The sequence below is a fragment of the Podarcis melisellensis genome (assembly GCF_964234715.1).
Source record: "Podarcis melisellensis genome assembly, chromosome: 15".
Lineage (NCBI taxonomy): Eukaryota > Metazoa > Chordata > Lepidosauria > Squamata > Lacertidae > Podarcis > Podarcis melisellensis.
In genome coordinates, this window is record NC_138532.1 from 33,872,585 (window position 1) to 33,887,384 (window position 14,800).

At 47.7% G+C, this 14,800-nt stretch overlaps 1 protein-coding gene across 1 annotated transcript; it reads left to right on the top strand.

Annotated features, from left to right (window-relative positions):
- The first annotated feature begins 3,021 nt into the window (after positions 1-3,021).
- On the top strand, positions 3,022-12,126 carry RCC1L (RCC1 like). The gene is made up of 10 exons (XM_081890443.1): positions 3,022-3,780; positions 4,274-4,403; positions 4,705-4,833; positions 5,229-5,295; positions 6,316-6,367; positions 7,238-7,322; positions 8,351-8,532; positions 9,471-9,555; positions 9,991-10,164; positions 11,993-12,126. The coding sequence occupies exons 1-10, from the start codon at positions 3,148-3,150 to the stop codon at positions 12,109-12,111; spliced, it is 1,656 nt and encodes a 551-aa protein (XP_081746569.1). The 5' UTR covers positions 3,022-3,147; the 3' UTR covers positions 12,112-12,126.
- The last annotated feature ends 2,674 nt before the right edge of the window (positions 12,127-14,800 follow it).

A 14,800-nucleotide genomic window follows, 5' to 3' on the forward strand; every position in this document is an offset into this window, starting at 1 on the left:
AAGAGACACCCCCGATTCCCCTCACAGAACTACAATTCCCAGAGTTCACTGCAGCACTGGGAAAGGAATCAGGGTTCTTCTACCCCCTCTCAACATCCTTAGTAAACCACAGCTCTGGGATAAACCACGACAGATTAAAGCAGTAGATGTTGTGGATGTGGCCTGACACCAACCTATGGCTACCCAGAATTCCTGGTTCTCACTGGACTTCCTTATTTGTGCCCCTTATATTGTACTTTCCCAGTCTTCTCCAAGCAAGTCTGCTGGTATCTGGAGGGAACCAGGTTGGGGAAATCTGATTTCCATTGCGGCATCCACGTGGGTGGTGCTTTACGAAGTACAAGGGGAAGGGTGAATGCATGCTCTAAATACGACCTTGGTCTATGTCCAAGTATATCTGTGTCCAGGAGGAGAGGAATGGGAGGTCATGGAGCAGGGCAGCCAACTTGAATACAATATTGTGGGGGCCCAGGTAAGCCCCATCCTGCATAATCAATCACATTATTCAATGCACACACACACCATTTGAATGGGAATGCCCATAGGCTTTGTGGAGGCCTGGCCCCCTCAAATATTTTATATTGGGGGCTGAAGCCCCCAAAGCCCCTAGGAGTTGGCTCCTATGTCATGGAGTCTGGAACACAACAAGGAAGAATCTGCATTCGTTTCACAACCATGTGTACATACCCTCCCACATTTCTCTGATGAAAATAGGGCTGTCCTAATCCATAATTATAACAATGATAATCTTATTATTTATACCCCACCCATGTGACTAGGTTGCTCCAGCTACTCTGGGCGAATTCCAGCATATATAAAAACATAATACAGTGGTACCTCAGATTAAGAACTTAATTCGTTCTGGAGGTCCATTCTTAATCTGAAACTGTTCTTAACCTGAGGTACCACTTTAGCTAATGGGGCCTCCCACTACCGCCGCGCCGCCAGAGCACAATTTCTGTTGTCATCCTGAAGCAAAGTTCTCAACCCAAGATACTATTTCTGGGTTAGCGGAGTTTGTAACCTGAGGCGTATGTAACCTGAAGTGTATGTAACCCGAGCTACCACTGTAAAGCATTAAATATTTTTAAACTTCCCCATACAGGACTGCCTTCAGATGCCTTCTAAAGGTTGTATAGTTACTTATCTGCTTGAAACAGGGAGTCACATAACTCTATACCCTTTAATATTTCTAACATATGAAAATAGGGACATCCTAAGGAAAAGCGGGATGTTCTGGGGTCAAATCACAAACCAGGATGAATCTGGGACTGTCCCTGGAAAATAGGGACACATGTTTACTCGGAAGTAGTGGAGGCTGGTCCATCAGGGCAAATGGGGCACTGCCCCACCAAAACACATGTGCAGCTTAATATGAAACAAGCTCATCTTCTCCGCCTTGTGTTTCAAGTTGCATCTGCATGGTGTTGAACATATCAGAGAGTGGGTGGGGATGTTTTTGCCCCATGTGTCTGTCAGCCCCCCAGCTGTCTCAAATGTACGCACCTGACTTCACTATGAAGTGAATGTGTCTGAAGTGTGGGTATAAACAAGCTTGCAGAGGAGCCAAAAGCATCAAGATTCTAGTACAGTGGTACCTCGGGTTACAGACGCTTCAGGTGACAGACTCCACTAACCCAGAAATAGTACCTCAGGTTAAGAACTTTGCTTCAGGATGAGAACAGAAATCAGGCGGTGATGGCGTGGCAGCAGTGGGAGACCCCATTAGCTAAAGTGGTACCTCAGGTTAAGAACAGTTTCAGGTTAGGAACGAACCTCCAGAACGAATTAAGTTCTTAACCCGAGGTACCACTGTACTGTGCAGTGTGGTATAGTGGTTAGAGTGCCGGAGTAGGACCTGGGAGGCCAGGCTTTAGGTCCTGCTTGGCCATGAGGCTCAGTGAGTGATTGGAGGGGGGGCAGTAACTGCCTCTCAGACAAGCTCACAAGATTGTCATGTGAAAGTCATGGGAAGGAGGAGAACTCCACCTTGAGCTCCTTAGAGGAAACGTTAGAATATAAATGTAAATTTGCTCTGCAGTTAGTCCCACTGGGATCAGTGGAGCTTACACAAGTGTACACCAGATTGCAGCCTTAATGGAATAAGAACCTCCAGTGCTTTTCCATGAATAGTTCAAAAGTATTTTTAATGGTTCTTTTTGGTATTTAATTGCATTAATTTTTTATTATACTTTAATGAAGGGAAGCAATGCTCATTGGTGCATTTTATGCTTTAAAAGGGTTGAACTACACACGCTCAGAAAAAAATAATCTACTGTGGTCTGAGGAGCGAGGTGTGGTCATTGGTATAAACTATTCTCACATAAAAGAGGCATTGCCTGTTTTAATTAGAACATCTGTTTTGGATGTGTTTTTTGTTTGTTTGTTTTAGGAATGCAATTCTATACTAGTTCACTCAGATCCATTGGGCTTACTCCCAGTGCCTTTTTTCTGGGGGGACGCAGGGGTATGCATACCCCTAAATATTTTGTGAATCTAAGTTTGGCCTCATTGAGGGGCAGTATTTCAATATGAAAATGAGAGTACCTCTGAACATTTTTTTTTAAAAGCACTGCTTACTCCCATAAAAATGAATGGATAACCATTCAGAAACATCAGGCAACTATGTGCCTCTAGTGTCATGGCTGCCGCCGTCAACTCAGATACGGGAGATTAGGCCAAGTGAAATATCCTTAATTAATATGAAGCCTGACCGCAGCCTCTAGCCTATCGTGTCATGGCTGCCCTTAGGAAGTGGTCGTTGCGCAGAGCGAAATGAAAGCTGAAAGGCATCCAGCGCCCTCTAACGAATGGCTGACTAGGTGAGAAGGGGCGAGGGAGAAACTGAACTGCCTCTCGTATCATGGCTACTATTGGGATGAAGCTTCTGCGGCTGCGCAGAGCGTCCCGTCGTCGGCGCGTTTTTCCGACACTACCTCGGCGCCTGCGCGGACCAGGCACCTGCTTCATTGCCTGCCGTGTCGTGGCCGCGCTTCGACGGAGAGGCGCTGCACATGCGCAGACCGAGAGCGCGGGTGAAAGGCGAAAGGTGAGCAAGATGGCGCTGCCCATGCTGCAGGTGTTCCTGCGCCTGGACCAGAAGCCGTAGACGCGGCGGCGGAGAAAGCGCGGCCTCGCTAGGCAGCGATGGGGCCGCATGGGGGGCTGGTGCAAGTGTGCAAGATTCGGGGCTCCCGTGGGGCTGCGCTGCTGTCCCCAGAACTCCAGAGGGGGTCAAGGGGGGCGCAGCTGGGGCTCCCTCGGGGAATATGGGGCTTTTCCCGGAGAGCTTCTCCGGGGCTGCTTCTGAGGCCCTCAAGTCTGAGGACGCCCAAGGAAGGGCTATTTCAGGGCCTCCCCGGAAATGGATTGGGGTCTCCCTGGGGCCTGGCCTTGTTCTGCAAGAGGGGTCTTTTTCAAGGGCCTCTAACAAGGACACAGCGCCCCCTCGGTCTCCCCTCTCAAAACCCCCAGCAAGACTCTCTGTGCGGCCCCTGCAGGACCTTTCTTGACCTCCCCCCGAGGCTTCCTTCTGAGGGGCTCTGCAGAGGCCTGGCAAAAGCAGCCGGGACGAAGAGCATCAGGGATATCAAAGAAGCTGACGACAATGCCCCCATTTTCCAGTACGTGGGGAAACAAGCCAAAAGGAAAGACCGGGTGTTTGTGTGGGGTTTCTGCTTCTCCGGGGCGTTGGGAATCCCCACCTTTGTCGTGCCTGACCCTGGGTTCAGGAAAAGGAGGATCCAGCCCACTCCATATCGCCTGGAGGTGGATGACAAGGTGAGTGGGGGGAAATGAGGAAGCTGGCCTCCTTTTTTAAATTTAGGATGCTCAAGAGGCATTGATGGGCTGATAAAGCATCTTTTCCCATAATTCCAACTGCTGCTGTGCATCGGGCTAAGCCAAGATTGCTTAGAGTGGTGGCTACAATGGTAAACCAGCAGTGAGCATTGGAAGATTCAGGACGGCCGAAAGGAAGTTCTCTTTCTTTCACTGAATAGCAGTTGCTGGGAATTCCAGGTGGGTAGAGTGCTTGTGTGCTCAGGTCCTGCTTTTGGGCTTCCCATCTGGTTGGCCGCTGTAAGAACAGGATGTTGACTAGCTGGGCCATCGGCCTGATCCAACAGGCTAATTTGTATGTTCCTGGCTCCTGCCAGGAGCAGGAGGTCACTTTAGCTTGTGCCCTTTCTTCATTTCTGGAGATCTAGTGATGTTGCTGAGTCCTTTGTTTCTATTATCAATATCAACATCTACTTGTATCTCATTTTGAAAGATTTCCTCTGCTGCCTGTGGCTATGGATTCACCCTCCTATCCTCCAGAACGACCGATGTCACCAAAGTCTGGGGCACGGGCCTCAACAAGGATTCCCAGATTGGGTTTCATCAGAGCAGGAGAGATCGCTGTAAGTCTGTGAATACTTGGCTGGTTTGAAACTTTGTATGCCCATGTACCTTTGGTCCTGTCGTTTTTATTTTAGGATAAAATATCCAACTTAACTGTTGGGCTTTTTGCATCCTGCCCTTCCAGTCCTGATAGGCATCATCCAACCATTAGCCTCCCAAACCTTATCCCACAATTTTTAAGGTTCCATAAGACCTGTTATTAGTTTTGCCACAACAGATTCCATGGCTACCTCTGGAACCAGCACTCATGTTTGTATGCAATAATACCTGTGCTTTCTTTCATTGTATATTTTATAAAAGCTAAAGGTTACGAATATGTCTTGGAGCCGAGTCCTGTTGCACTGCCCCTGGACAAGCCTCAGCAGACCCGAGTTGTACAGGTTTCCTGTGGGAGAGCACACTCCTTAGTGCTGACAGACTCTGAAGGAGGTATGGTGGAAGTCCAATGAAGTTCTAAGGAGGGATGCTGTTTGTAATTAAGTATCTCCCCCAGCTTTTTGATGTGGGGGTGCTTCAAAAGCTTGCCCTACATACTCCCACTGCAAAACTATCCTCAATTCTAGAAATATCTCTAGAAATGACCACAGTTTAACTACAATTAGTGGTTCAGGTGACCAGCCTAAAACAGAACTGGAAGCTTCTGATCTCTGTCTTGTGGCCACACTTGACAAAGGAAGGTAGGAGCATGTGAGCCCAGTGTGGAGGCTAGACTCATTCTATACTGCTAAGCCATTGCTTAGCATTGTGTCCGAACTCAGCCAGTATCTATCCTTGAGGGGTGGTACTTGATATCTGTCTGATGGCATCCTATAACTTTGTTTCAGTCTTCAGCATGGGCAACAATTCCTATGGGCAGTGTGGCCGGAAAGTGGTCGAAGGTGAAATTTACAGGTGAGACTATTTGCTCTGTTCCAAACATATCTGTTTCTCCAAATGTATCTCCCAAAGCAGGTTTGTCAAATTCTGAATGTCTTTAAAGAATTTTCCAACTTTTTCTACACATACATATTATTATTACCTCTAGCAAGGTAATAATAATAATATTAATAATCTGTTAGAGGTAAGAGATTGTTCTCGTACCCTTTTTCCTGAGTTCTTGTTTAACTGGAGATTCCAGGCATTGAACCCTTCTGCGTACAGAGAGTGAGCTCTGTCCCTAAGGCCCAGAGTGGTTTAACAATGAATCCCTTTTCCAGGGAACTCTGGGAATTGTAGCTCTGTGAGGGAAATAAGCAGTCTCCTAACAACTCTCAGAACCCCTAACGAACTACAGCTCCCAGGATGTATAGCGCAGATACGGCCTAACAAACTCCCTAAGCAAGGAGTTGCTAAGGAGACTGGGCTCCACTTCCCATCAGCCCCACTGAGCAAGATGGAGAGAATGGATTGTCTGAATAACCAGAGAGGCCCTGCAGCCAAAATAATATTTTTCCACCCAGCATGTTGGTTATATGAATTCTGCCTGAAATTAGGTCAAGCATCCCTGTCCTTGCTTGATGTTCTTATGCTAAAATCTTCATCCTGCCTTATAGGATGCAGATAATAAGAGCCACTTAGAAGAACTGTATGGGAGAGAGAATGGGAGGTTCGTCTTATGCCGTGACACTGGTGTAACATCCCAAAACTTGAGATGGATAGTTCCCCGCCCCCATCTAATCAGTTAATTGAGTAAATCCTCAAGTAAGATTTATTTAATCCCATGACAGCCGCAATTCCAAGCCATTGTTAAGTTGCAAATAACCCTGTGTGTTTGCCAGAAAGGTGGTGAATTTAGATGTGATTTACTACAAAACACGGTCAAAAATTAGTATGGCGTAAACCCTAATGCGCTTTAAAAATGATCCCAACTGTGCAACTTCTTGGTGGCTTACTTCACTTTCTTTGTTATGATCTCTTCCTGGCCGCATACAGTGAGAGCCAGCTTATTAACCGCCTGCCGCAACTTGAAGATAAAGTTGTCCAGGTAAGTAGCCTGTTGAATTTGTATACTGTTCTTATCACCATCATTATCTGTTGCTTTGCATCTACAGGCCACTCCCCATTTACAGGGGGGTTACGTTCTGGGCCCCTTGCACATAAGTGAAATTGTCTAAGTGTCAGTTAGCATCCTCTAAACGCCCTTTAAATGCCCTCTCTGCTGCTCTCTCTTCAATCCAGACCAAAAATCCTGCATCCAAAAATACCCACAAAGAGAATTGAAGTTCTGGGGCCAAGGATGCATGGGAAAGCTGGGGCGGCAGCTGCACTGCCCCGCATGGCAGCTGTTAGGCAGGGCTGCTGAGCAGCGTAAACAAAGCCCCGCTGCTCCTTTGGTCTTTTCGGGGCTTCCTCCGCCCTCACTGACATCCTCTTTGGGCTCTGGGGAAGGTCTCCTCGTGAGCCACAAGGACTCTCCAGCTCTCTCCTGCCATTTCCGGGTATGAACTGAATTATTATTTCACGTGTGAATAGAACATGCATAAGATGAGGTGGGAAGGGATGTGCTTTTGTGTGTAAGTTAGTCCAAGTCAAACCATTGGTCCATCTCTCTCAGGACACTGACGGAAGAGTAGTTTAACAGCGAATCCCTCTTCCCTTGACAAAAACCCTTAACAAACTGCACTTCCCAGAATTCTACAGAATAAGCCACGAAAGGAGCATGATACTGTTCTAAATGCATAGTGCGGAAGGGCCCTGACCATTGAGAGGAGGAATGGAACATACTCTCCCTGGAACACTGAACAGCAGCCCTCGGCGCTGCAACACTTTGTTGCAGTTTCCGCTTGCATTGATTTAATTTCAAACAATTTTTTTTTGTCCAACTCTTCACCTGCTGTTTTGTGTGTGCCTATAGGTTGCTTGTGGGCAGGACCACAGCCTCTTCAGGACGGAGAAAGGAGATGTCTATGCCTGTGGGTGGGGAGCGGACGGCCAAACAGGTAAGCTGTCCGAAGGGTCCTGGTGGCAGGATGGGGCATGAACCTAGTCTAGGGAGTTTGTTCTGCTCCCCAACACTTTCTACCTCTCGTGGGAGCAGCACGGTTGAGGCAGAAGGATGCTTGTCCATGGAAATTAAGAGCATGGAAATGACTGCTTCAGGGAAGGGAAACCTGCGGCTCCCTAGATGTTGTTGGACTACAACTCCCATCAGCCCCCGCCAGCATGGCCAGTGGTCAGGGATGATGGAAGCTGGAGTCCAGGGGCTCCTCTGAATTATACCCATTATAATCGGGGAGGGGGGGGGGAAACACCTGGAACAACTGAAAATGTTCTTGGAGTTTTGTATGCACTAAACCAGAGATCTTCAAACTGTCCCTGACCCAGCCCTGGGTTTATTTATTTGGGTAATGGAGAAGGAGATTGTTCTGACCAGGGCAGGGTAACACAAACCTGGCCTTAACTTCTGTCGTTTCCATGGCACAGCCTAGTCTGCTAATTTTCCCTTGTATGATTTGACTGGTTATAAGGCAAGCAATTAAAACGAGAGTTCTGTACAAGCTTTGAGTTGAACCATCCTGCCCATGACAGTTTATTAAGCTGTCCACTGAGACAAACACCCCGTCCCCAATCAATCAAGCAATCTTCAGTGATCTGTGCAGCGTAGGGAGATGGAAAACCACGACACTTAATCTCAGACTGTGTATTCGTAGAATGGATTCCGCAAGTCAGGCACATTCGCTTTCTTCCCCACTGTTTGCCTTCTGGCAAAGGCCAGGAACACAGAAGATCTCCCTCGCCTGCCGATCTGCTTCTCCACGCCCTCCCTCTGCTTGAGACTTTGCTGGGCATTGTCCAGAAGTTTAAGAGTCAGGTATCTTCTTTCTTTAGAGCAGGGTTTCCCAAACTTGGGTCTCCAGCTGTTGTCGGACTACAACTCCCATTATCCCTAGTTAGCAGGACCAGTGGTCTGGGATGATGGAAATGGTATAACATCATATACAAGGGATTTTCTCTGTTTCCACATCAGGCCTCGGTCACTACGACATTGTCAGCACCCCCACAAAGCTTGGTGGAGACATCACGGGTGTGCGCATCGCTCAGGTTTCTACCTGCGGCGACTGTTGCCTTGCCGTGTCGGAGGACGGCGACATCTTTGGCTGGGGGAACTCTGAATACCTGCAGCTGTCTTCGGTTACTGAGTCAACCCAGGTGAGAACAGTTCAGGTGGGGTTTGAACTCCTGTCTCTTGTGTTTGACAGTAAGCGGGTGAGGATGGATGGATGTCTCCCCCCTGAGATTTTCAGGTGGTGCTGGGGTCCTGCTGGAGTGTTGAGGCTTGGTGGTGCAATTTTTGGACAGCAGGTCTTGGCCATAGTGGAATTTATATCAGTCCAAGTTCAGAAGAAGCAAATCTGTCAGTCTCCGTTTCTTATTTTTTGTGATCATAAATTTAGTTCTCCACATTTCCACATTAGCTTGCATTTTCTTTAAGTCCTCATGAAAATTCACCAGCGTTTTAGAGTGCATTTTTTCTAATATATACATTTTGGGGTACACAATTTTGCCCTAATATGCACATTTTTGTCATTTCCCTTAGTATAGTGCATTTTAACGTGTTGCCTTGAGCTGATGGGAGTTGTAGTCCAGCACTGGAGAGCACCAGTCTGAGAGTGACTGGGCTAGAATTAAACTTTAAAAAAGGAGGTATTGAATTCTGGAACTATAAAATGCAAAGTATGAAAGATGGAGGATATTGGATTTTTAGGCAGACATGCTTTCAGTTGCTCTTCTGTTCTCGCATCCTGTAATGTCAGTGTCAAACTCTTGTCACTGAACCAAACTGTGGAAGACTTATTTTTAAGCCAGTGTGGTGTTCTGGTTTTAGTTTTGGGGCTCGGCTCTGCAAGGCCAGGGTTCAGATCCCCACTCAGAGGTGTGAAGCTCACTGGGTAACTTTGGGCAGAGTCCCAGTGACCGGCTCAGCCTACCTCACAGGGTTGTTGCGAAGAAACAGGATAGGGAGTGTGTCTGTCACCTTGAGGAACTTGGAGGAAAAGCGTTATATACAAGTAAAGAATAAATACACACACATATAGATGAAACCCAAACTGTATCTGATCAGTGTCTCAAACTTCCGTGTTGCGTAGGTTAATGTGCCCAGACACCTGCCCTTCAAGGTTGGGAAAGTGAAGGAGGCTGCTTGCGGAGGGACAGTCAACGCTCTCTTAAATGGTATGTCCAACGCTTTAAAAACCTGTGATTTAAAACATTTGCATGATGCTTCGTGGGAGAAGGCATGGAGGCCAACAGTCGGTGGCGCCAGAGCTAATGAAAGGGAGAAAATGATCTAGAAGGGGGAATGACTTCTGTATGAGGAAAGGTTGCATCATTTGGGACTTCATAGTTCAGATAAAAAGGTGGCAACGATAGCAGTTTATAAAACTATATGTGTGGCCTGAAGGAATGGATGGAAAAAAGTTTTTTCTCCTGCTCTCATGAACACTGGAATACATGGGATGGGGAGGGAATTGTTTAAACATGGGGAGGAGGTGGAACAAGTTTTGACTCGGTTGGTTAAAGAGTGCTGGGCTAATGGATCTGATGGACACGGGGCGTTGCAAAGGACTGAGTGTGTGAACACTGAGCCTGTCTTGTCCCCCAACCCAGAGGAAGGCCATGTCTTTGTCTGGGGCTACGGGATACTTGGGAAAGGACCGAAGCTGATGGAAACGGGTACCCCTGAAATGATCCCACCCACCCTGTTCGGCCTCTCGGACTTCAACCCGGACGTCCGTGTGGCTCGGATCCGCTGTGGACTCAGCCAGTTTGCTGCTGTCACCAGTAAGTGGCTTCCAAAGCATTCCTGGGCATGTACTGTAGTAAGTCCTGAGAGGTTTAGTTCAAAGATTTTGCAGTCTTCGGCCGGGGGATTTTCTGCCCCTGCCTCTTTCAAGTCCGAAGAGGAGTTTTTCTTTCTCCTGTCAGTTTTCTTGCTTCCCACAGTTAATCCAGAGCAATTTTTGTAGTTTGCTGATTAATTAACACTAGAAATTGTGGACATCCAATGAAGGGGCTGTTTGAAGATTCAGATCAGATAAAAGTCCTTCACACAGCGCAGAGTTAAACTACGGAACTCCCTCCCACTGGAGGCAGGGATGGCCACCAAACTAGATGTCTTTAAAAGAGGACTGGCTATATTCATGGCGGAGGAGAGGGCTATTGATGGGTACTAGCCATTATGGTTATTCTTTGCCTCCCCAGTTAGAAGCAGTAATGGAAGGAGGAGAGAGGGCTCTTGTGCTTGAATCCTGCTTGCAGATTTCTCACAGGCTTCTGGTTGGCCACTGTGAGAACAGGATACTGGGTAAGAGGGGCTATTGGCCTGATTCAGCAATGTTTTTATTAGTCAGCCAAGCAAAAGCATTCAGGATTGGAGCTGCCTCATTATAAGCAGGCTTAAAAGCTGGATGCTTGTCCGTGAGCCCTCTCTGAGCACTTCATTGGCCGAGCTGCTGTGACATCATAGAATGCTCACCAGGATTCCGACTACGGAATGTGTTGGCGATAGAACGTCAGAAAACAGTGCACCATCTGAGAGGGAAGGGGAAATAGTTAAGCAAGAGGAAAATGTAAGTTTGGGGTCTAAAGGCAGGACACAAACAAGGTGATCAGTGGGCAGAGACATGGATTCTGGGTCAGTATGCAAGCCCAGCTGGTGTGTAATGGGGATGAAGAGTGAGGTAGTGAAAGGCAGAGGGGGCTAAAGGAGGAGGGTCTGTGTTGGGTTGGTGAAAATCCTGATGGAAGGAGGAGTGGGTTGTATTGGAAATAGTGCTAAGTGTACTTTTCCGTGTATAAGACCAGGTTTTTTTACTCTAATGTTAAAAAACAGGGATCATCTTATACACGGGGGTCATCTTTCCCCATTTTCATAAATTTGAGTCCCCCCCCCAATAGGGGTTGTGTTGTACATGGGGGGCGTGTTATACATGGAAAAACATGGTAACTCAATTTCACTTGTGCATTGGGACCTGACACCCCCTCTTTCCTGCCCCAGACACAGCCCTCTGGAAAAGATTTGGGGAGGGAGCAGGGCAGGTGGGGAGGAGGCAGGTGCGTGAAGTCATGCTGCCAGGACACGATGGTTGGATATTGCCCAGGGTCTGGTCCTGGCACTTTTATGCTAATGGAGCCCATTAATGGCCGTCTCGCAATGCCACTTGCAAATGCAGTCCGTTTACAATTAAAAACAAAAGAGAGGCAGGCAGACATAATTTTCTGGATTTGCTGTTGGATTTGTGTGTGTTGTCTCCATGGGCTTGGCACCAAATGAATCCTGCAGGGGGCAGCTGCTCAACAAACTGCGCTAGTTCATTACACAGAGAGAGATTAGCCAAAGTAAGGTTGGTTCTGTCAAAAAAAGCAGCAGCAGCCAAACAATTACGATTAGGACGGTTTGACTTTCCTCATCTCCCATCACAAATATCTACGAGTAACTAAGATGGTGCTCCCTTTCATTTTCTTTTTTAAAAAAATTAGGAGGTAGAGGAATACCTGTAGTGGCCAATTAAGGAACTGGATTTAAAATGAATCTTTCTGCCAACAAATAAGCAAACGTCCACCAAGGCCAACTTGGAGTCATCACTTGGTATATTGTGTTGCTTTGCAGACAAAGGAGAGCTCTTCGTATGGGGCAAAAATGTCAGAGGATGTTTGGGGATCGGCAGAATGGAAGACCAATACTTCCCATGGAGGGTAAGGAAGCTCCTCTTTGTCTTTTTTTTATAAAAAAAGATTGATCTGCAAAAATTGGGCAGCCATGTTGAGCTAAGGTCCCACATGTGGCTGAAATGCTCGTGGTTTTCAGGAACCAGATTCAGGCATAGATCAGCCCCACGGTGTCAGTGCCGTTAGCTCTTTATTCAAAGAAGCCTAAACAGTGCAGCCTAGTGGTCAGCACAACTCTTCCCAGTAGGTCTTGCCCCAAGGAGACAGTTGTGAGGACTGAAGGTCCCCGCCTTCCCACTGCTCTCTGTAAGGCTCCTCTCCAGAGTTCCTTTCCCCCAAGTAGTCTTAGACTGCGCCTGTGTACAGCCAATTTCTTCTCTGCCCTTTTCATTTCTCTGCATGTTCTGCGAGACCTGGGTGGGAGAGGGGAGTTGGCCACAGCAGGAGGGGGAGACCCCCTGGCTTCTTCAGCAGCCTGCCTCATCTCTGTCTCCTGGCTACCATCCTTTACGGCCTCCGATTCTGGACTGCTCTCTGCCCCAGCGATTATTGCCCTCACCGTGGGCTGCCTGGAGGTCTCCAGTTGGTGTCTGTGGGAAATGGGATGCTAGAGTAAGATAGGCCTCTGGCCTGATGGAGCAACCTCAGCTGGTTGCTGTGTAGCCAATCAGCGATGGCTATGCAGCAATGTCAGCCTATGCCATTTCAGTTTGAGGATAGGAGGCGCTGCCTTCCCTCTGGGTGTTGGAGAAGTGTTGTTCAGGTCAAGACCTGAAAGATCATGAAGAGGGTGCTTTTCAAAAGGGCAGGTATGGAAATGCCTCTCCCCCTCTTTGACTTGGCCTGAATTGGGACAGCTTGGAGAATGTTGGCAACGGGCTCTTGGACGACATGCATTACTGCAGGAAGTCTGCTTCTTTCTCTACCGGAATCCATGAGCACGAAATCTACAGGGCACCTGCTGCTCCGTCACGTGGCGGCGTTGCCATTCCTGGTCTGGGTTTGAAGGGAAGCAGCAACAGACGGTGTGCATGTGTAGCTGGTTCTCCTCGACCGACATTCCCGCCTCCACCCTCTTTCCAAGAAGCAGCTCAAGTGGCTGCCAAATCATGCAGCGTTTTGGCATGGAAGGCGGCAAGAGCTGGCTTCCGCTCTGACGGGAGCAGTAACAGAGTTCCTTTTTCATATATCCCAAAATGCGCTGTGAGGCACCTTCCTTCGCTGATGTTCCCTTGTGACGAGGCTGGCTTTATCGGTCACAGCTGGGGACTTATCCACATTCATAGAATCATAGAGTTGGAAGAGACCACAAGGGCCATCGAGTCCAACCCCCTGCCAAGCAGGAAACACCATCAGAGCACTCCTGACATATGGTTGTCAAGCCTCTGCTTAAAGACCTCCAAAGAAGGAGACTCCACCACACTCCTTGCCAGCAAATTCCACTGTCGAACAGCTCTTACTGTCAGGAAGTTCTTCCTAATGTTTAGGTGGAATCTTCTTTCTTGTAGTTTGGATCCATTGCTCCGTGTCCGCTTCTCTGGAGCAGCAGAAAACAACCTTTCTCCCTCCTCTATGTGACATCCTTTTATATATTTGAACATGGCTATCATATCACCCCTTAACCTCCTCTTCTCCAGGCTAAACATGCCCAGCTCCCTTAGCTGTTCCTCATAAGGCATTGTTTCCAGGCCTTTGACCATTTTGGTTGCCCTCCTCTGGACACGTTCCAGTTTGTCAGTGTCCTTCTTGAACTGTGGTGCCCAGAACTGGACACAGTACTCCAGGTGAGGTCTGACCAGAGCAGAATACAGTGGCACTATTACTTCCCTTGATCTAGATGCTATACTCCTATTGATGCAGCCCAGAATTGCATTGGCTTTTTTAGCTGCCGCGTCACACTGTTGGCTCATGGCAAGTTTGTGGTCAACCAAGACTCCAAGACTCGCCTTCCCTCTGCTGTTTCTAGGCAAGGACCACACTTTAAAAGCTCAATGAGTTAGCACCCCCTTCTCCTTCCTTTTTTTTTTTTTTTTGCTCTATAGCTTTCCCTGCCAGAAGTTGCTATTTAAAGTCAAATTGGAGCAAACAGCAGTCCGTGGAAAAACTGAATTGGCGTTTGCTTCGATGGAGCCCTAAAGAGCAGGCTTTAGTGGGGAAAGCTAGGGGGCCAAAGAAAAAAAAGGGGGGACTGCTTTGATTCTGAGCTTTAAAACCCAAGACCCTTTCCTGGAAAGAGCAGGGCAAGAGGTAAGAGCAGATAAGGCCCGAGAGACAGGCAAAGGCCCTGTCTGCATATCTGCTTCCTCTGTTACTATGGCACTATACATTTAAAGCAGTGTGAGACCACATCAAGCAATCATGGATCCTGGGAACTGTAGCTTGTTAAGGGTGATGGGAGCTCTTAGGAGAAGCCTATTCTCTCTGCAGAGCTACAGTTCCTGTGGCGGCTTAACAGCAAGCTGTCTTTCTTTCTGGGGGATGCATTCTGTACCATTCATTGCTTTAAATAATTCTTGTTTCAGTTTGCTTTTGTGTTTCTTCTTGCGAAGCTGCTCTGGAACCTTCCTTCCCCCGTGCAAAGTGACTAGTGAATGTAATCAGTAGTATATGGTAAAATAGGGGGTTGCCAATCATTTGGGGCACGTGGGCATATTTGGGATCTGGAGAGTGCGCCATGGGCACTGTCGCAAAGTAACTACCATGGGAGAGGGGGTTGCCTATTCACACGTTGCCATGAAAGAACTGTTTC

Excerpts from the sequence above, each read along its gene's own strand:
- RCC1L (XM_081890443.1), top strand. The coding sequence starts at position 3,148 with ATGGGGCCGCATGGGGGGCTGGTGCAAGTGTGCAAGATTCGGGGCTCC. Across the intron at positions 4,834-5,228 it reads GCTGACAGACTCTGAAGGAG|TCTTCAGCATGGGCAACAAT; the intron begins GTATGGTGGAAG and ends ACTTTGTTTCAG. Across the intron at positions 5,296-6,315 it reads GTCGAAGGTGAAATTTACAG|TGAGAGCCAGCTTATTAACC; the intron begins GTGAGACTATTT and ends GGCCGCATACAG.